This window comes from Humulus lupulus, chromosome 1, assembly GCF_963169125.1.
Source record: "Humulus lupulus chromosome 1, drHumLupu1.1, whole genome shotgun sequence".
NCBI classification, from domain to species: domain Eukaryota; kingdom Viridiplantae; phylum Streptophyta; class Magnoliopsida; order Rosales; family Cannabaceae; genus Humulus; species Humulus lupulus.
In genome coordinates, this window is record NC_084793.1 from 143,973,530 (window position 1) to 143,996,043 (window position 22,514).

General features: G+C 40.4%; 2 protein-coding genes across 2 annotated transcripts; both read left to right on the forward strand.

Annotated features, from left to right (window-relative positions):
* Positions 1-10,330: 10,330 nt before the first annotated feature.
* On the forward strand, positions 10,331-11,020 carry LOC133823001 (uncharacterized). Its single transcript, XM_062255537.1, has one exon. The coding sequence runs from the start codon at positions 10,331-10,333 to the stop codon at positions 11,018-11,020; it is 690 nt and encodes a 229-aa protein (XP_062111521.1).
* Positions 11,021-15,902: 4,882 nt separating this feature from the next.
* Positions 15,903-16,650, forward strand: LOC133823004 (uncharacterized). The gene is made up of 2 exons (XM_062255553.1): positions 15,903-16,244; positions 16,552-16,650. The coding sequence occupies exons 1-2, from the start codon at positions 15,903-15,905 to the stop codon at positions 16,648-16,650; spliced, it is 441 nt and encodes a 146-aa protein (XP_062111537.1).
* The last annotated feature ends 5,864 nt before the right edge of the window (positions 16,651-22,514 follow it).

A 22,514-nucleotide genomic window follows, 5' to 3' on the forward strand; every position in this document is an offset into this window, starting at 1 on the left:
GCTTGTAGCCCTAATAAGATAATATCGAGATTTTGATAATCATGCTGGGGTATGCAGCCTTAATCATATGAGTGATTTAACACTTTGAGGTTCTGATAATCATGCTAAGGTATGTAGCCCTAGTCAGATGAGTGAGTCACTAACGTGGTCTTAGTACCCATAGCCATGTGAAGATGCAGTCACTTGGGCCTTCTGGCCTTGGCTCTAAGTGACTAGCCATTAGACTAGACAAGCGCTTTTAATTTTCATCGAACTTGAGGTCGGTCAGGCACTAATGTTCATGATGAGTCATTCAATGCTTATGTCGATTAGATCTAAACTTTTTGGCTTGTGTTAAACACGCTAAAAGTGTTCTTGACTCTTAAGCCAATACCATACGACCAGTGATCAGTACTACTACCGAACTTGACTAGTAAGTCACAACTTCACAGTTAATACCGACACCATTGCCGATTCTGACTAATAAGTTAGTGCCATTCACAAGTAAGCAAGATTTGCTAAGCATTTGATATGTAATCAATGTCCATATTTAAACACTCAACATGCCTCATTAATAACCATGCGTGTCACATATGAGGTGCAGTTTTCTTACCTCTGGTTCGAGCGAGAAACAAGTTAAAAGAGCGACCCTTGAGAACGATCGATCCTTTGATTCCTTCAAAATATCACCTAGTCATAACAAAATATAACTTCCATCAATGGAAATACTTTCTCTCAACCGTCTCTTCCAATGGATGGGCGATCTGCACTTCCTCCCATATAACATTTCATACGGAGCCACTCTGATAGTCGCTTGATAGTTTTTATTATATGAAAATTTAATCAAAGGGAGATACTTACTCCAAGATCCCCCAAAATCCAGCACATAGGCCTGTAGCATGTCCTCTAGTATCTGATTTTTCCTCTCAAATTGTCCATTTGTCTAAGGATGATAAATAGTACTAATCCAGAACTATGTGCCCATAGCCTTTTGCAGGCTCTCCCAAAACTTGAAGGTGGAGGTGGGGTCCCTGTCGGATACTATCGACCTCGGAGCCCCATGAAGTCGCATAGTTTCCTTCACATACAATTTAGCATATTGCTCCACTGTATCAGTTGTCTTACAGGAAAAAAGTGGGTTGATTTGGTGTACCTATCCACAATCACCCACACAGAGTCATATTTTCCTACAGTCTTCGATAATCCAACCACGAAGTCCATGGTGATATCCTCCCATTTCCATTCCGGAATCCCTAAAGGTTACAACAATCTTGCTGCCCATTGATGTTCAGCCTTCACCTACTGACAGGTTAAGCACTTGGCCACATAATCTACTATGTCCCTTTTCATCCCTGGACACCAATACAAAGCTCTCAAATCTTGGTACATCTTCATCGTGTACCCGAGTGTAAGGAGTAGGGAGTCATCTGAGACTCGTCTGAAATCTCTTGTTTGATACCGAAATCCATCGGAATGCAGATCTAACCCTTGTACCTCAGTAAGCCCATCTATGAAATAGAATAGTCCTTAGCCACTCCGACCAAGACCTCCTCTCTGTGCCTCCTCATCTATGGATCCTCCTTCTGCACTTCCTTGATCCTCTAAAGGAGCGTGGACTGAAGAGTGATATTAACTAGCTGACCAACTACCAATTCGATTCCAGCTTGGGTCAAATCTTCAGCTAACCTCTCTGATATCTGCCTCAAACTGAATAACTACCCTAGGCCCTTCCGACTTAATTCGTCGGCCACCACATTGGCCTTCCAAGGACGGTATAGAATGTTACAATCATAGTCTTTGACCAATTCTAGCCACCGTCTTTGGTGCATATTTAGATCGTTCTGAGTAAAGAAATACTTTAAGCTCTTATGGTTGGTGTATATTTTGCACTTCTCCCCATACAAATAATGCCTCCAAACCATTAGCGCAAATACCACCACTGCCAATTCCAGATCGTGAGTGGGATACTTCTGCTCATACTCTTTCAACTACCTCAACGTGTAAGCTATCACCTTTCTAGTTTACATCAATAAACACCCCAAACCCTGCCTCGAATCATCACAGTAGACTACCAACTTCTCATTGTCTGACGGTAGACTCAATACTGGAGCGATGATCAGTCACCGCTTCAACTCCTTGGTCTTCTTATCCATTAGCTTAGTCAACGGTGTGGATATTATGGAGAATCTCTCAATGAATCGCTGATGGTATCCTATTTATCCCAAGATACTCCTAACCTCTGGTACACTGTTCGGCCTAGGACATTCTCTCACTACCTCGATCTTGCTTGGGTCCACTAGAATCCCCTCCTTACTCACAATGTGGCCTAGAAATGTTACTTGGGGTAACCAAAACTTACATTTGCTGAACTTAGCATATAGCCTATGCTCTCTCAACCGCTGTAGTACCAAACAAAGATGATGTTCATGCTCTGTCTCTGATTGGGAGTACACAAGTGTATCGTCGATGAATACGACCATGAACTTATCCAAATAATCTCTGAAGACCCTATTCATCAAGTCCATAAAAGTTGTTGGGGCATTGATTAATCCACAGGACATGACCAGGAATTCATAATGTTCATACCTCATGCTGAATGCGGTATTTCGTATGTCCACCTCTCTATCCTTAACTAGTGGTAACCGGACCGAAGGTCAATCTTGGAGAACATCGTCTTTCCCTGTAGCTGATCAAACAAGTCGTCGATCCTACGCAGTGGATAGTTATTCTTAATGGTCAACTTATTCAACTCCCTGTAGTCGATGCACATCCTTAAGGATCCATCCTTCTTCTTTACGAACAACAGTGGAGCACCCAACAGCGAAAAACTGGGTTTGATGAATCCTAATTCCAAAATATTCTGCAACTGAATCTTCAATTATTTCAACTCTGTCAGAGCCATTCTATAAGGTGTTTTAGATACTGACTTCACCCCTGGCGCCAAATCTATGACGAACTCGATCTCTCGGTGTGGTGGAAACCCTGGTAAGTTTGCTGGGAATACATCAAGAAACTCATATACTAGTCTGGTCTCATCCAGTCCAACTGAAATAACCCTAGAGGTATCCACTATGTTCGCTAGGTATCCTATGAAATCTTCTTACATTAGGTCTCTAGCCTTTTGTAACGACCCAAATTCACTAATTAGGCTTAAGGGCCTTGATTAGTGTGCTTGGAGGGCATAATGGGAATTATGTGTGATTTTAATGATTAAGATGCATGATTATGATTTAAAGCATGTTATGTGACTATGTGTATTATGTTAAGTGATAATTATGCTATGTGATTTGTACCACGTGGGTGTGGTGATATCAATGTGATGCACGTGCCGAGACGGTCCTAGAAAGCTAGATAATGGTAACTGGGGATTTGGTAACCTGCGTAACTGTTAGTAACCATAGAGAGTAACAGGTTTTGTTGGACAAGTGGTAGAATTGTAAAACTAGTAAAAGGATAAGTATGCCCTTGAGGTTTAGTTAAGAAGGGATATTAGTGGAGGGATAAAGTAGTCTTTTGGCAATGGTATAGATGGTTTTGGCTGAGGGAAAAGGATATACACGATTCTTTTATGCTAAGTGTAAATGAAATTAAGGTTTGGAAGGCTAGAGAAATCAAGAAGGAAAGGGAGAATTGGGAACCTAGAAGGCAAAGTGGAAGAGGAGTTAAGCTGTGTTCTTTGAGGCTAGTAAAGGGCTTAAGGGTGTGGAATCAAGCACATATCAAGGTTTATACTGAGGTAAGGATTTGGTCCTTGTTTTGTTAAGTACTGAATTTGATTTTGGAAGGAATTGAAAGATAGCCATGGCTTGTTTTGCCGAAAATTCAGCAGGTTTGTCAAGGAGAAATTCAGTTTAAAGCTTGGATTGGAGGAAGCTCAAGTTGAATTTCTGATTGAGGTAAGGGTATTAAACATGTTTGCAATCTCGTGGCTGTTATGATTTAAGAATCTAGAGGTTTGGTTTAGGCTTTTCTCAAGTTTTGGTTTAAGTGTTTGAGTCTGAAATTTAAGTGTGAATTATGTGAGTGGTTGTGTAATTGAGCTAGATTATAATGTTTATAGGTTGTTGAATGGTCTATGTGGGGTTTTAAATTGGTTTTGGGGCTTAGGTATGAATTTGGGATGATTTGGAATGGTTTGGGTTCGGGAAAAACGTAAGGGAAAACCCAGAAATCTGGGTTCGCGAAGGAGCGCCGCGGCTCTGTTCTTGGGCACCGCGGCACGAGGCTATTTCTGGGCAGAGCAAGCTCTCTGACTTGCTGGGCGCCGCGGCCCTATAGGGCAGCGCCGCGGCGCTAGGCCAATTTCAGGACATGGGATTTTGCAATTTTGAGCCTTTGCCCCGGGGGTTCGGGGGATGTCTTCGGTGCATTGTTTTAGGGATTTGGGGAATTCCGAGTGTGTGGGATTGGTTCTGGGAAGTAGTTTTGGATTGATTAGTGACAAAGGATGTTTCATTTGTGATGTGATTAGGTCTTTGGAGAGGCTCGGGGTAGAGGACCGTGCTCGCGGCTTTGAGGCATCGGAAACTAGTGGATTGAAAGGTAAGAAAACTACACCCGGTTGTATGATTGTGATGGGACTAAGTGCTCCCGAGAGTTGTATCGTGTCAATGTTGGTATTACGCCATGGGACATGTAAAAGTGGTCTAAGAGTGCCGTACATGGTTTTAGCGCGCAGAGCGCGGATTGGCCACTGGTAGCCAAGGACAATGGGATAACAGAGGGAGCAGCCTGAGGGTGCTAGCCCTAGTTATCATTTGTGAACTGTAAATGATATGAATAGACATGCTTAGTGTGTGGAATACTTGATTATACTGATTGATGATATGGTTGAGATTATGTAATGCAATGTGGGACTTTGACTTGTTTGCTAATTGCTTATGCTTTGTTGCTATTGTGTTTTCTTGCTGGGCCTTGGCTCACGGGTGCAGGTAAAGGAAAGGGCAAGCTGGACCAAGCCTGAGGTGGAGAGCTCCGAGGTGAAATGTACATAGCCAGCGGTTCGACCGCTATGGTCGAGGAGTGGACCAGGACAGGGATCACCCAACTGATTATTTTGCCTTAGTATGGCCGGTTGTTGTACATAAACCTTGTGTTTTTTGTAAACGGTCTTTGAACTTAATATTTTTGGGATCCCATGTAACAGATGATACTTTTTAATGAAAATGTGGCTTTTGAGACCGAAACGCTTTTAACCCTAGTTCCTTTATAGTTCCAATGACACGATTTTATTTAAATGACTTGATTAGCAAGTCTGGCACTTTATAAACACACAGTGTAACGGTCTTGGCTATCCAGGGCGTTACACCTTTAGTGTAGAAATCATTGGTACTCGTGGCTTACTCACTGTCCCCACAAATACAAAGGGTATCTCCCCTTCCGGTTCAAAGGTCACCATTCTTCGCTTGCAGTCTATCGTTGCCCCATACTTTGATTACTAATAAATCCCTAGAATCGTATCAATATCATCCATCACTAGCTCAATCAAATCCACAGAGAACTCATTACTGTCTATCTCTATTGGTAAGGCCCTAACCCATCTCCTAGAGACTACCAGTTCCCCAGTCGGCAACAAAGTCCTGAATCCCCTAGTATAAAAAGCACTAGGTCTACACAAATGATCTATCACTCTAGCAGATACAAATGAACGAGTAGCTCCTGAGTCAATATGCAGTAAATGAAGAACCGACACTAGACATCTATCCTGTCACGACCGAGGAACTAGCTTCAGCCTTAGTCTGGGTCAAGGTGAATACTCTGGCTAGAGTGAGGTTGTCGCTCTTCTTCAGTTCTTCTTTCCTAGCTTTTGGACAGTCCTTCCTCAGGTGACTAACACTCCCACAAGTGAAACATGATCTGACCTTGCACTCTCCTTGATGTCGTCGCCTGCACCAACGACACTCTGGGAAGCTCCTCCAATTGTCTCCCCCGCCTTGACGGGCACTAAAAGCACTCCGTGCCCTCCTATCTGAACCAGGAGGAACAAAAGAATCTGGGGCCTTTATCTTCTTCTCATTGGGGCCACTACCCCAACTAGAACCATTAAAAGGAGGCATAATCCACCGAGCATCACGCATAGCGGCACCCTCTCTCCATATCTGATCCTCGCTCCCTTCAGTAGTAAGGGCCTTCTCCACTACCTGTGCATAGGTGGCAGTCCTCAGATCCAATTTTGTCTTGATGTCATGGGCTATCATGACGTTCAATCCCCACACAAATCGATCCTTCCGTGCCATATCAGTAGGCACCAAGTCTTGCACGAACTTCGCCAACCAGTCAAACTTTAGTGCATATTCTTTAATCGTCAACTGGTTCTGAGTCAGGTTGACTAAATCATCAACCTTTGTAGCTTGAACTGCAACACTATAGTATTTCTCGTTGAAGATGTCCCTATATTCCTCCCATGTCATAACTGCCACATCCCTCCTCTCGGACACAACATCCCACCAGATGCGGGCATCCTCTCTCAAGATGTAGCTGGCGCATGCCACTCTCTCATTCCCTTCCACCCTCATGAAATCCAGGATGGAAGAAATCATGTTCATCCACTGCTCTGCTCGTAGTGGGTTTGGACCGCCCTGAAAGGTGGGAGGATGCTGTTTCCTGAACCTCTCATACAAAGGCTTCCACCTGTTTTCCATCACAGGCTGGGCTGGCCCTGGTGCCACAACCTGTGGAATTTGTAATCCAATGCCCCAAGGAGGGGCTTGTTGCCTCAATTCTCTAATCTCATCTTCAGTTCGTTGAAGTCTGGCTTCCACTTTGGCAAACAACTATTGTTAATTCAGTGGGTTAAGTTGAGGGTCCTGTCCCTCCTTGTCATCTCCGGCCCTAATACCGCGGAGTCTAATCGATCGCCAAGGCATAACAGGAATTTACATGCAATCAATGGCGCTGCACATCAGGCATGATAACAACATCCAAAAACCATCTCCCAGTCCCATCAATCAGTCACAAACAACAGATCAACACAACACACACAACCTTGGCATTAGTGGGTCGTTGATAACTCTTGAATAAAGAGTTATTTCATGTGATTTTGAACTTATAATTGTGAAAAATCATGGGTGATGTTAGTTTATTTTTAGCTTTTGTAGCTAACTTTAGTGTTTTTATTATCTTATTTAAGTTTAATTGTTTTTTTAGTTTTAATAGATATTAGGTTAAAGATAACGATTTCATAAATATTTTCACAAAGGAATGAGCTAACATATGAATCTATTTTGATGGAATTATGTTGTTGATGGCTGAATATTCAGGTTTGCCGCAGCAAACCTGAAGCATTTTGATTAGGAAGATTTTGAGGCACATGGAACGTGTGGCAATCAATGGGCGAGCTGACATTTTGGCTGAGGTGGCAAGGGCTGAAAGAACTAGTCAGCATATTGGAGAAAAGGACAAAAATCAGAAGAAATGAGGACTTCATGTTTTTGGAGAAAAAGGGGCAATATGGTACTTTTGGAAGGAGAAGAAAAAAGACCTAACATACACAAAAAGAGGTTCCAGCCGTATGAGAAGGCAGCAACCATTTTTGGAAAAGAAAAACAGAAAAAATAGAGGAGAAAAACTGAGAATATCAACAAGGAAGAAGGAGGACAAACAAATAAAGCTCAAGCATCATTTTGGATTTGTTCTTTCTTCTTTTCCTAAACTTTATTTTATTAATTTCTGAGTTGGATTCTAAATCTGAATATTATGGGCTGTTTTGATTGTGAATTAATGTCTATGCACTCAGCCATGAACTAATTTTTAGGTGGCTTGAATTGTTGATGAACCCTATGTTATAGTCTATAAATTTCTTGCACTTTATTCTAGTAAAATCTCCTTTGTTCATTCAAGTGTGCTTATATTAATTTCTTGTTGTTATTTGGCCAGCAATGGCAAGTTATTTAAATATGTTTAATGCTGGAAAGATTAAATGTAATGGGAAGAACTTGGATGACACAAGTCATAATCTAGGTTAGGTTATGTTATTAAGTAACATAGGGATATGCTATTTTCCTTGTGTAAATTTTGAGAATTAAACTTTGATTTGCATTCTTAAATATGATTTTGCATAGGAATATGTTTAATTAGGTAGAAGAATTAATGTTATAAAATTTGGGAAAGTTTTATGGGTGTTTAAATTAATTCTTGTTAACCTGGGAGTTTTGCTAAAATATTGTTGCAGCAATGTGGCCACAAGTTGTTCAGGATGAGTAATATAGGGGAATTCAATAATTCAAGTCCATTTTGCAATCCATACATTTTTCTTAATTTTCTTGTTCAGTTCAGTTTTTAATTTCACTTTTTCCATTTTATTTTAATATTTTGCTTAGCCTATAAACAACCCACTTGATTTTTAATTTTTTAAAATTGTTTAGTAATTGTTTTGCTTATTTTTTTTAATTTGCAATCCCTGTGGAGATGATTTACTTATCATTATATTACTTGTGTGATTACGTGCACTTGCGTATTTAAAATCAAATATTAAATTGATCACAACAAGTTTTTGGCGTCGTTGCCGGGGATTGAAATTAGAAATTCTTGTAAAATCAATTACTTGCAATTTATTTTTTCTTTGTTGAGCTGACTTTGTTTGCTTGCTCTTGTGTCTTCTCAGGTGATTTACTATATGAACGAGCAAGAGGACATTGAACTAGCTCCTATTGACCTTGAAATTGAAAGAACAATTAGAAGAAGACTAAGGGAACAACAGGCTCAAAATCGCCTTAATATGGCTAAAGAGGTTGAAGGAGTTGAGGGTGCTAATAATGTCACTAACACAATTGCTATGGCTGATGATAGACAGAGAGCCATAAGGGAGTATGCTGCCCCCATGTTTAATGAGCATAATCCGGGCATTGTTAGGCCTGAAATTCAAGCTCCCCAATTTGAGTTAAAGCCCGTAATGTTCCAAATGTTGCAAACAGTGGGTCAATTTAGTGGGATGCCAACTAAGGATCCTCACCTTCATCTTCGTTCATTTTTGGAGGTGAGCGATTTCAAGCTACAAGGAGTGACTGATGAGGCGCTAAGGTTGAAATTGTTCCCTTTCTCTTTGAGGGATCGAGCTAGAGCTTGGCTTAACACCCTTCCTCTCGACTCGGTGACTACATGGAATGAGTTGGTTGAAAAATTCTTGATGAAGTACTTTCCCCCTACCAAAAATGCCAAGGTTCGCAATGAAGTCATGTCATTTCAGCAGCTGGAAGATGAACCATTCTTTGATGCTTGGGAGAGATTCAACGAGTTATTGAGAAAGTGCCCACACCATGGGATCCCACATTGTATAGAAATGGAAACTTTCTACAATGGGCTCAATTCTTCCACTCGTATGGTGTTAGATGCTTCAGCCAATGGGGCTATTCTCTCTAAGTCCTATAATGAAGCCTATGAGATTTTGGAGAGGATAGCTAGCAAAAATTATCAATGGTCCAATGTTAGAGCCTCAACAAGTCGAAAAGTGGTTGGTATACTTGAAGTTGATGCATTGACAGCTTTGACCGCTCAAGTTTCTTCAATGACTAACCTTCTCAAGAACATGAGTTTGGGGGGAATGGTACAACCAGCTGCTATGGGACAAGTTGTCGATGTATCTTGTGTTTATTTTGGAGATGGGCATGCATTTGAGAGTTGTCCTTAGAATCTCGCATCAGTTTGTTATGTGGGGAATCAAAATGCCAACTGAAATATCCCATATTCGAACTCTTACAATCCGGGGTGGAGGCAGCATCCAAACTTCTCATGGGGGGGTCAAGGAGCTAGTTCAAGCGGAGCACCAATGCAAAACAAGCCTACATATCCACCGGGGTTTTCTCATCAACAACAAAGAGCTCAACCACCTCCTCCACAAGTGTCTCATTCAAGCTCTTTGGAGAGTTTAATGAAGGAATATATGGCCAAGAACGATGCTGTGATTCAGAGTCAAGCGGCATCCTTGAGGAATCTAGAAACTCAATTGGGGCAGCTTGCTAATGAGCTATGGAATAGACCACAAGGCACCTTGCCTAGTGATACAGAAAATCCAAGGAAAGATGGCAAGGAGCATTGCAAGGAGGTTACCTTGAGGAGTGGTAAAAATGTGGAATTAACTGAGGATAATTGTACTAGAAACAGCAAGCCCACTTCAATCTAAAGTAGTGTGGACAAAGGAGATAAAGCTGTGAATTCAAAAATTTTAAATGCTGATCCTGAAGCAATTGCTCCAGCAATTCCTCCGGAAAATGCTACAGGAAAGCCTATAAGCAAGCCACCTCCACCATTTCCTCAGCACGTTCAAAAGCAGCAATAAGATAGTCTATTCCGGAGATTTTTAGATGTTTTGAAACAACTTCACATCAATATACCATTGGTGGAAGCTTTGCAACAAATGCCCAACTATGTGAAGTTTTTGAAAGATATTTTAACTAAAAAGAGGAGGCTTGGTGAATTTGAAACAGTGGCGCTGACTGAAGGGTGTAGTGCTATATTGAAGAGTAAAATTCCTCCTAAATTGAAGGATCCGAGCAGCTTCACAATTCCTTGTTCTATTGGTGGTAGAGATGTTGGTAGAGCACTTTGTGACTTGGGGGCTAGTATCAATTTGATGCCCATGTCAATTTTCAAGAAGTTGGGGATTGGAGAAGCAAGACCAACCACAGTCACTTTGCAATTAGCAAATCGTTCTATGGCACACCCAGAAGGAAAAATTGAAGATGTACTTGTGCAAGTTGATAAATTCATTTTTCCGGCGGATTTCATCATCCTTGATTTTGAAGCGGATAGAGATGTTCCTATTATCTTGGGTAGGCCATTTCTTGCTACCGGGAGGACCTTGATTGATGTACAAAAAGGGGAGCTTACAATGAGGGTGAATGACCAACAAGTGTCTTTCAACGTGTTCAATGCTATGAAGTTTCCAGATGAGGTTGAGGAATGCTCTTGGCTAAGTGTAATTGAGTCTATTGTTGCTGAAAAATTCCATAAGGAAGCTTGTAAATATGGAGTGGGGGTGAGGTCACTTGAAGAGCTTGAAAACTTAAGTGAAGAGGAAGAAAGCCAAGTTACATGGGTGGTGTAACGACCCAAATTCGCTAATAAGGCTTGAGGGCCTTGATTAGCGTGCCAGGAGGGCACAAAGGGATTCATGTGTGATTTCATGATTTAAAGCATGTTATTTGGCTATTTGTTTAACTGAGATGCATGGCTATGTTTACTAGTATGCATGTAGGCCCGGATCGTGTTAGAAGGGCGTAATTGTAAGTTTGGCCATGTTGGGCATAACTGTGTTGGTATGTGATAATTGTATTCCGTGAATTGTACCACGTGAGTGTGGTTTTATTATTGTGATGCACGTGCCGAGACGGTCCTAGAGAGCTAGTTAAATTCAGAGTCACAACGGGATTTTGTACCCGGCTCGGGAGGAGCCTAGGGGTACCTCGGGAATTTTATGATTAAGTTGAGATTTAGCGGGTAATGGTTATTGGAGATTTAGTAACCTGGGTAACCATTAGTTACTGCTGTGAGTAACAAGTTTAGTTGGAAAATGGTAAAATTGAAATATTAGTGAAAGGACTAGAGTACCCTTGAGGACTTAGTTGGGAAAGGATCATTTGGAGGGGTAGCATGGTCATTTGGCAAGGGTAATAGGCAATTCTCAGCTGGGTTTTAGTGGGTCACGGTTTGGGTATTTAGGGGCATTTGTTGGTCTTGATAGAGTTGGAAGAGAAGAGAAAAGAGAAGGAAAAGTTAGGGCATGAAGAAGAAGAAGATGAGTGGAGGAGCTGAATTGGAGACTTAGGAGATGAAGGAAGCTTAGGGATGGATTCTCCATTTGAGGTAAGGAATTTTATACACATTTAAGGCTTGTTTCTGTTATGGTTTGATGAATTTAAGCATGGTTTAAGTTTGGTTTTGGGTTTTATATTTTCTGAAGTTGAAAATCAAAGATGTGAGTTTTGGGGATTTGATTGTGTGTTTGGTTTCTTTGATTGTGTTTCTGAGTTGTTAAATGGTCTATTTGAAGTTTGGAATTGGGTTTTGGGGGTTTAGGTTTTGTTTGGGCTGTTTTGGAGATGTTTTGGATGATGAAATGCAGGGGAAAAACCCAGTTTTTCTGGGTTCGCGTTGGGGCGCCACGGCCCTGTTCTTGGGCACCGCGGCGCAAGGCTGAAGGCAGGAGGGGATGGGGCCTTTGACTTGATTAGCGCCGCGGCCCTGTAGGGCTGAGCCGCGGCGCTAGGCCATTTTCAGGGGTTGGAAATTTGCTTTTTTTCAGCTTTTGCTCCGGGGGTTCGGGGGATGTTTCCGATAAATTGTTTTAGGAATTTGGGAGTTCCGAGAGTGTGGGTTTGGTCCCGGGAGGCGGTTTTTGATTTGATTAGTATTGAGGGACGTTTCTTGTGTGTTGTGACTAGGTTTTGGTGAGGCTCGTGCTAGAGGACCGTGCTCGCGGCGTTAGTGCATCAGGAGGCTCGGAATTCAGGTAAGAAAACCGTAACACCCGAGAATAGGGCATGGCCCCACTGTGTGATTGTAGGGCATGGCCCCAGATTGTATTATGTGCAAATGTTTAACCTTAAATGAATCATGATGTGTGTGAATGATTATTTTGAATGTACTATATGTGTGATTATGATGAAATGAACGGCAAGGGCCGAGTACGGCGTAGGCCGGGGCGGCCGTGGGCCGAAAGTAACACCTAGCACATGGGATGCTATAGTCAGGGCGGGGCCCGGTGGATACATCTGTTATGTTATATTCAGGGTGGGACCCAAGGGATACATGAGTTATCCTCGCGGTGAGAACCGAAACCCCAGGCTTTGGTAAGGCCTCTGGGGCGGCATGGCCGTGCTTGTTTATTATGACGGTTTTCCTATTTATCAGTGAATTATGCCAGCTATATGAATTGCATATGTTATGTATTATTTGGGTTTTCTTGCTGGGCTTCGGCTCACGGGTGCTCCGTGTGGCAGGTAGAAGCATGGACTAAGTCAACCAACCATGAGTACGGAGAGCGTGAAACGACGCGTACATGTTTGGCCTGCCCGACTGCTTTGGTTGGGGGTTTATTTGAAAATGGCTGTAATAATCTATGATTTTATGATTTATCAACTGTAAACTTATTTCAAGATGTAAATAGTTTTCAAACCTTATTTTTGGGATCCCAAAGGTTTAATACTAGCAGTTTTAAATGAAACGACGCATTTTTCTAAGATTACAGCCTTAAATTTTAATTAGTCACACTTTTGTCTCAAAACCTCGGTTAGCGGGTTCTTTGCACACTGTTTTGTCTTAAAAATCACTTAGTAACGGCTCTAAGGAAGTAGGGCGTTACAGGTGGAGTCAAAGCAGCCCTTTGCTAAATTTAGGAGGCCTTTTGAGTCATTGAACTTGTCAGAAGGGAATTTTAAGCCTCCTAAGCCTTCTATTTAAGAGCCACCAAAATTAGAGTTGAAGCCTTTGCCTAGTCACTTGACGTAGCTTATTTGAGAGATAATGAGAACTTGCCTGTGATTATTTCAGCCATGTTAGGAGCTGAAAAAGAGAGTTTGTTGCTGGTTGTTTTGAAGAAATACACAAGGGCCATTGGTTGGACTATGGCGGATTTCAAGGGGATAAGTCCCTCATTTTGTATGCATAAAATTCTGTTGGAGGATTGCTGTAATAATTCTGTTGAGTAGCAGCAAAGGCTTAATCCTATCATGAAGGAAGTGATTAGAAAAGAGATAATTAAGTGGCTTGATTATGGAATTGTTTACCCAATTTCAGATAGTTCTTGGGTCAGCCCAATTCAGTGTGTTCCTAAAAAAGGTAGAGTCACAGTGGTGGCTAATGAAAATAATGAGTTGATTCCCATAAGACAAGTGACGGGGTGGCATGTTTGTATGGACTATCAGAAGTTGAATAAGGCTACTCGTAAAGACCACTTCCCGCTGCCATTCATTGACCAAATGCTTGATCGGTTGGTGGGAAAGGATTTTTATTGTTTCCTCGATGGGTATTCAGGCTATAATCAGATTTCCATCACGCCAGAAGACCAAGAGAAGACTACCTTTACTTTTCCTTATGGCACCTTTGCCTTTAGAAGGATGCCTTTTGGGCTGTGCAACGACCCCGCCACTTTCCAACGTTGTATGATGACAATATTTTCGGATATGGTGGAGAAGTCTCTTGAAGTCTTCACGGATGATTTTTCAATATTTGGGGAGTCTTTTGACACTTGTTTGGCTAACTTGGAGCAAGTCTTGGCAAGATGTGAAGAAACAAACTTGGTACTCAATTGGGAAAAATGCCATTTCATGGTTCAAGAAGGCATTGTGTTGGGCCATAGAATTTCTAACAAGGGCATAGAAGTGGATAGAGCAAAGCTGGAAGTCATAGAAAAATTTCCACTACCTACTACAGTCAAGGGGATTAGAAGCTTTTTGGGGCATGCAGGCTTTTATAGGAGGTTAATGAAAGATTTTTCAAAGATTTCTAAGCCCCTTTGTTCCTTACTTGAGCAAAATCAAGCATTTGAGTTCACCAAGGAGTGTCAAGAAGCATTTGTGACTTTAAAAAAGGCTCTTATCACCGCACCCATCATTGTAGCTCCGGATTGGTCTCTCCCCTTTGAATTGATGTGCGATGCTAGTGATTTTGCTGTGGGTGCTGTACTTGGGCAGCGAAAAGAGAAGGTTTTTCATTCCATTTACTATGCAAGCAAGACATTAGCCAATGCCCAATTGAACTATACTACCACTGAGAAAGAGCTTTTGGCAGTGGTGTTTGCTTTTGACAAGTTTAGAGCTTATCTTGTGGGGACTAAAGTTGTGGTTTATACAGACCATTCGACGATCAAGTATCTAATTGCCAAAAAGGATGCTAAGCCACGACTTATTCGATGGGTGTTGCTTCTTCAAGAATTTGACTTGGAAATTCTGGATAGAAAAGGAACGGAGAACCAAGTGGTTGACCACTTATCTAGACTTGAAGCTGGAAGTGAAAAGAAAAATGAAGGGCCTATTAAATAGACATTGCTCGATGAGCAATTGTTGGTTGTGAACCAAACCACTACTCCATGGTACGCTGATTTTGTCAACTATTTGGTGAGTGGTTTGCAGCCACCTGATTTGAATAGGCAGCAACTTAAGAAGTTCTTTCATGATGTGAGATTATATTATTGGGATGAGCCCTATTTGTACAAACAATGTTCAGATCGAATCATGAGGCGTTGTGTGCCTGAGGATGAAGTTTCTAGCATACTAGAGCATTGTCATTCAACTCCTTATGGTGGACATTTTGGTGGGCAAATAACAACCGTTAAGGTTTTTCAATCGGGGTACTATTGACCCTCTATCTTCAAGGATGCTCATGAATTTGCTAAGAGATGTGACCGCTGCCAGCGTGTTGGAAATATTTCAGCAAGGAGTGAATGCCTTTGAATAACATCCTTGAAGTGGAATTGTTTGATGTTTGGGGAATCGACTTCATTGGGCCATTTCCACCATCATTTGGAAATTTGTATATCTTGGTGGCTGTTGACTATGTCTCTAAGTGGGTTGAAGCAGTGGCAAGTCCTACTAATGATTCCAAGGTGGTCATGAAATTCCTACATAAGCATGTGTTCACCCGCTTTGGCACTCCAAGGATGCTTATAAGTGATGAAGGCACCCACTTTGTGAACAAGATTTTGGCAGCTTTATTAGCCAAATATAGTGGGAAGCACAAGATTGCCACTGCCTACCATCCCCAAACCAACGGTCAAGCAGAAATATCCAATAGGGAGATCAAGGGAATCCTAGAGAAAGTGGTGAATCCTAGTAGAAAGGATTGGTCTCAGCGATTGGATGATGCTCTTTGGGCCTTATCGAACGGCTTTCAAAACCCCTTTGGGAATGTCACCGTATCGTTTGGTTTTTCGAAAAGCTTGCCATTTGCCCGTTGAGTTGAAGCATTAGGCATATTGGGCCACTAAGAAAATGAATATGGACCTCCAAGCTGCTGGAGAAGCTCGAAAGTTACAGTTAAATAAGCTAGAAGAGATGAGGTTGTTCTCCTATGAAAATGCTAAGTTGTACAAGGAGAAAACTAAGAGGTGGCATGATCAAAAAATTCAAGCTCGGGTCTTTGAGAAGGGGCAGAAAGTATTGCTCTTCAACTCGCGCTTGAAGTTGTTTTCTGGCAAGTTAAAGTCCCGCTGGTCTGGCCCATTCACAGTGGTGCAAGTTTACCCCTTTGGAGCAGTTGAAGTTCGAGAAGATCAATCCGGAAGGGAGTTTAAAGTGAATGGGCAGCGGTTGAAACATTATTGGGGAGGTGAGGTCGATCGAGAGAAGACCTCCATTATGTTGGAGGATCCTTAAAGCTGTGGTTGTTTTGGGTTGTGAAGTGATTTAGGTACTAATTTAAAGACAACCCAAAAAGAAGCAAGTGTACAATATTAGTGTCTATAAAAGAAAAAAAAACAGAAGAGGAAAACAGAAAGAAAAGAAAAGACAAATATATATATATATATACATATGAGTGTTTTTAAGTATTTTATTTTTATTTTAATTTTACTTTATGTAATTTTAATTCCATTTTATTGTGATGTTTTGGAGCAGTTTTATGTGTATTTTGGTGTTTCAGGTGTTAAAAAAGCAAGAAACAGGGTGTTTGGAAGTGATTTTGGAGTCTGATGGTTTTGCGAGATTTTTGCTTCAGCAAAATGACTGCAAATATTTCTGAAAAAAATGGGGAGTTACGTCAAATTTGGGTTGATGAAGCAAATCTTGGGCAAAATGTTAGCAATCTGGGCAGAAAAAAATCCTGGATCGTGGTTTCATTTAGAGGCATATATATATATATATAATACTATATTTAAAAAATATATATATACATATAATAATAATAAATAAATAATACTATATTTAATATTATTTATACATATTTTACTATATATATATATGTATATATATAAATATATGCATATACAGAAATATGTATTTTAAAAAATATATATATATGTTAATGTATATAGCCTTATAAATATATACATACACATAAATATAAATATATATATTATAACCTATACGAAAAGATATATAATATATACATATATTCAGTAAAATTTATATTATTTATAAAATACTTATGTGTATATAGAATATTACCCATCTTCCCCATTACCCTAACCCATTCCTTCCCAGAAACCCCACCCTCGCAGCCACCAATCCACCCAGTCGCGCAGCCACATTCAGGCACCCTTCACCGAGCAGCAACCTCACAAACCCCAACCCTCGTAGCCAAGAACCAAGACGTCCCTACGTCTCGGCATCTCGATCCCAGGCGCCATTCGCCCAGCAGCGCCTCCCAAACCCAGGCCGACTCAGGCGCCCCTGCCCGTCACCTCTTCGCACGCCTCAGCCGAGCGAACCACGACCCCAGCACCCCAGAACCAGGCGCGACTCTATTTGCATGCCTCCCTGACAAGTGAGTTAGCATTGTGCCTTTCTGCCCTTTGCGTGTCCTAGCCGAGAGAAACTCCTCACCAGCCACGCCATATCCGAACAAACCCAGACCGAGGCCCACCCATTCGCCCAGAACCGGCCCTCGGGTTTCCAACAGTGACCGCTCGCACCACTCGGCCACCCAAGCGCATCCGAGTCAGTGTGCACTCCCAGTCCGAGCCATAATTTAGGGTACTAATTCTTTGTTCTGATATACTCTTGTGAATATTGCTGGGCATTGGAATTCTCTGCTAGTGTGTTCTTTTGGGGGTCAGCTATTGGATTATTGGTTGACAGTGTTTATTCTACTGCTCTGTTGCTGTGTTGCGCTGTACCACTCTCTTTACTGATAAGAAAGATATTGGTTTTTTGGGTGCTCCTTTTGTTGTGTGGTGACCTTGTGATTTAGCTGCTTCTTTTTTGCCCAACATGACCATTAAAACACGAGCACAGAGAAAGAAGCCAAACACTACCCCACCATCCCCTGTCCCACCACCAGATAAACCAAAATCTACACCAACCTCTATCCCACAAACAACCAAAACAACCAGAAAGACATCCAAAACCATCACTGCCCCAGCAAAAGCCTCACGAATTCCCACTGCCTCACTACTATTGCCTCCCCCAGCAGCTATAAATGCTCCTGCCTCCACCATGCCTCTGCCAGTTCCACTCACTGACCTCATTGCCCATCAGCAGGAGATTCTTGGCCGGTTGGTGTCTCTGGAAGCTCAACAGCATGCTTACTGGAAGTATGCTAAGCAGCGAGATGCAGCCCTCATCAAGTCCCTCAAGCGAAACTTCATCAAACCAACAACTGCATTTCCAGTATTCCCCAGCTCCATACTGGAGGCGTGGACCGCGCCAGTTGTGCATGATGGCCCTAGTCCTTCGGATGCTGATTCCGAGGACTAGGAGGAGGGAGCTTCTTTAACCCACTTTTGATTTGTAATTATTATTATTATTCTGTAATTAATTCCTGTTTTGAACTCTCTTGTTGTCTACCTTTATTGTCTATTGTTTTGTCTTGCTTCTGTGTGTTTTGTTGCTTGTTATGTTCCTGCCTTGTTGTTTAGTTAATCTTGTAGCGATACTCTTTGCTTTTGTTCATATGTAACTAGGGGGCTCAATGCCGACTTCTTTAATCAATCTAAGTTGCAGCTGACTGTCTTTCTTTCTTGAGTTTTCAACTAAATTCTTTGGATGTGAATGTTGCTCTCCATTGATTGATGCAAATGTTTCTCTTTTTAGTATGTGCATAGTTTGATTAAGCATTTTTTTGACACCTGAGAAAGAGCTAGTTTCTTGTGAGAGCTTAAGTTTCTAGAATTATTTAGTGATTTTTCCTTGAGGCGAAATCCTAGACAATACCACACCGATGACATGATTTAGGCCATCTTTGGACCGTTTGAGCCTTTGAAGCCTACCTTGTATGCATTTTCATCACTAGTCACCCCATTAAGCTTAAGTGTCACTTTTCTTTCTTAGCCACTCATTAGGCTACCTTTACATATATATAATCATCTCTTTTCACCACACCCTTTTAGCACCTTGATCTTTATAGGATTTATTTGTTATGCATTTTGGGGGATTTTTTTGAGTGAGTGAATGAGAAATTGGGTGAGTGTTTTCCTTTTCTCCTTTTGCTTGTTTTCACCATTGGGGACAATGTTGATTTTAAGTTTGGGGGGGGGGGGGGGAGGGGGGGAGAGTGTGTTCTCAATTTTCTTGTACTCCTGCCATTTAGCTGTTTATTTTCATAGTAAAAAAAAAATAGAGCATCCAAAAAGAAAAAATTTAAGAGTACACTCCCTTGCATCAAAGCATATAAAAAAGTAAAAAAAATATATATAAAATAAAATAAAATAGAGAAAAAGAAAAAAAATCATAAAAAAAAGTATGTATGTTTGTAAATAAGTTTGGGGGTGTACTCTTCAAATAAAGGAAAAGTTGTTTTAGTTTTTGTCTTTGTATGTTAGTAATAAAGGCTAGTGGCAAGATTTATATTGTGTCGTGGGGTTTTCTTTGGGGGAAATTAATGTGTGCATTTATGTATTTAGGTCCTAGAAAGATTGAGGTGTTTAGGGTGACTTGAGCCAAAATTTATCTCTCTTATCCTACCTTCACCCTAGTATATTATTACAAGCTTGATAAAGTCCTATTGATCTTTGGTGTGGTGTTTGTCTACATTAGTGGAGAGGGAATTACTAAGTAACTTATGGAGACATTATTTAAGCTTGAGGACCAAGGTCTAGCTTGATTTTTGGTAATTGAAATTGTTTAGGAAAAGCTATGCATGAACTAAAGGGTGAAACACTTAATTCATATTTTTGGCAGCAGCATTCATGCTTGAAGAATTTGGTTTAAAGCTTGTGAAAGATTGAAATTCAGCTTCTCTTTTTCAAAAAAAAATTTCCTGAGAGCCTTCCCCTTTTTACCATTGGCATAGCAAAGTTTGTCCATTGTTGTGGTGTTTTGTCTTTGTATTTTCTTGTCTTTTGTTGTTTATTTTGTGCCTTTTGTGTCTTGTGTTAGTTGTGTTTTGTTTTTAGAGTCATCACTCGATGACGAGTAATGTTGTAAGTTTGGGGGTGTGATAACTCTTGAATAAAGAGTTATTTCATGTGCTTTTTAACTTATAATTGTGAAAAATCATGGGTGATGTTAGTTTATTTTTAGCTTTTGTAGCTAACTTTTGTGTTTTTATTATCTTAATTAAGTTTAATTGTTTTTTTTAGTTTTAATAGCTATTGGGTTAAAGATAATGATTTCATAAATATTTGCACAAAGGAATGAGCTAACATATGAATCTATTTTGATGGAATTATGTTGTTGATGACTGAATATTCAAGTTTGCTACAGCAAACCTGAAGCATTTTGATTAGGCAGATTTTGAGGCACATGGAACGTGTGGCAGTCAATGGGTGAGCTGACATTTTGGCTGAGGTGGCAAGGGCTGAAAGAACTAGTCAGCATATTGGAGAAAATGACAAAAATCAAAAGAAATGAGGACTTCATGTTTTTGGAGAAAAATGGGCAATATGGTACTTTTGGAAGGAGAAGAAAAAAAACCTAACATACACAAAAAGAGGTTCCAGCCGTATGAGAAGGCAGCAGCCATTTTTGGAAAAGAAAATCAGAAAAAATAGAGGAGAAAAACTGAGAATATCAACAAGGAAGAAGGAAGACAAACAAAGAAAGCTCAAGCATCATTTTGGATTTGTTCTTTCTTCTTTTCCTAAACTTTATTTTATTAATTTCTGAGTTGGATTCTAAATCTGAATATTATGGGCTGTTTTGATTGTGAATTAATGTCTATGCACTCATCCATGAACTAATTTTTAGGTGGCTTGAATTGTTGATGAACCCTATGTTATAGTCTATAAATTTCTTGCACTTTATTCTAGTAAAATCTCCTTTGTTCATTCAAGTGTGCTTATATTAATTTCTTGTTGTTGTTTGGCCAGCAATGACAATTAATTTAATTATGTTTAATGTTGGAAAGATTAAATGTAATGGGAAGAACTTAGATGACACAAGTCATAATCTAGGTTAGGTTATGTTAGTAAGTAACATAGGGATATGTTATTTGCCTTTTGTAACTTTTGAGAATTAAACTTTGATTTGCATTCTTAAATCTGATTTTGCATAGGAATATGTTTAGTCAGGTAGAAGAATTAATGTCATAAAATTTGGGAGTGTTTTATGGGTGTATAAATTAATTCTTGTTAACCTAGGAGTTTTGCTAGAATATTGCTGCAGCAATCTGTCCGCAAGTTGTTCAGGATGAATAATATAGGGGAATTCAATAATTTAAGTCCATTTTGCAATCCATATATTTCTCTCAATTTTCTTGTTCAGTTCAGTTTTTAATTTTAGTATTTCCATTTTATTTTAATATTTTTCTTAGCCTATAAACAACCCACTTGATTTTTAATTTTCTAAAATTGTTTAGTAATTGTTTTGCTTATTTTTTTTTAATTTGCAATCCCTGTGGAGACGATTTACTTATCATTATATTACTTGTGTGATTACGTGCACTTGCATATTTAAAATCAAATATTAAATTGATCACAACAGCCGTACCTTGGCATCATACATATATTAACACAATAATCAAGGGGGTCGTACCTTGGCATCATACATATATTAACACATTAATCCTGCTCTATCTATAACATTCAGGAAAGAAGGGCAACTTAGACAAGCAGTTAAGCACATAATTCATTTAATACCTACCAACCCTGAGTCAAGCTCATCACTGGCAGCGAATGTACATGTTCGGTTGATCTCCAGGAACCATAAACCTTGGCAAGCTCTGATACCAAGTTGTAACGCCCTACTACCTTAGAGTCATTACCAAGTGATTTATATATGTGCCATTAGCTCGCTAATCGAGGTTTTAGGTTAAAAAATGTGATTAAATTGAAATAGAGACTCATTTGACAACATTAGTTATAAAAGATTTGGACATTCATTAAAATCTTAAAAGTTATATATTTGGGATCCAAAAATAGTGTTTCGAAAATGTATTACAACTCAAAAATGTAGATACAGTCGACCTAAGCGACAAAATCAACTGTTGCAACGTATCCTGCAAAACTACCCTGGCCGTGGCAGCCAGGTAGGCCGAACATGTACATGCCGCTCCACGCTCTCCAACTCATGGTTGGTCGACCTTTCCCTTGCTCTTAACTGCACAATAGAGCACCTATGAGCCGAGGCCCAACAAGAAAACTCAACGCATAACATAAGATAATTCAATCCGATAATACACAGCTCAGACAAATAGCACGTTAAACATATAGCGGCCTATGTCGACCTAGGTTCTTTCCTAGACACTGGGTTCACGGTCATCACCGAGCGGGTGGATACAAAACCCTTAGAAGGTCTCGCCCCAGCGGCCTACACTATGTGTGCTTTCGCTGTTCCCAACGTTTCATGTTCTCGAGCTTTGCCCTTCTCGACCCTTGTCATTCATTCATAGTCATACACCACAAAGCATAGCATTTACAAGTATTCACACATATACATTAAACACAAATAATAGGGCCATGCCCTGAAACACAAACAATAGGGCCACACCTTGCTCCATGGGCACAA

Coding starts and splice junctions, on each gene's coding strand:
- LOC133823001 (XM_062255537.1), top strand. CDS start 10,331: ATGCCCAACTATGTGAAGTTTTTGAAAGATATTTTAACTAAAAAGAGG.
- LOC133823004 (XM_062255553.1), top strand. CDS start 15,903: ATGAATATGGACCTCCAAGCTGCTGGAGAAGCTCGAAAGTTACAGTTA. Junction 16,245..16,551: donor AACATTATTGGGGAGGTGAG/GTCGATCGAGAG, acceptor TTGGTGTTTCAG/GTGTTAAAAAAGCAAGAAAC.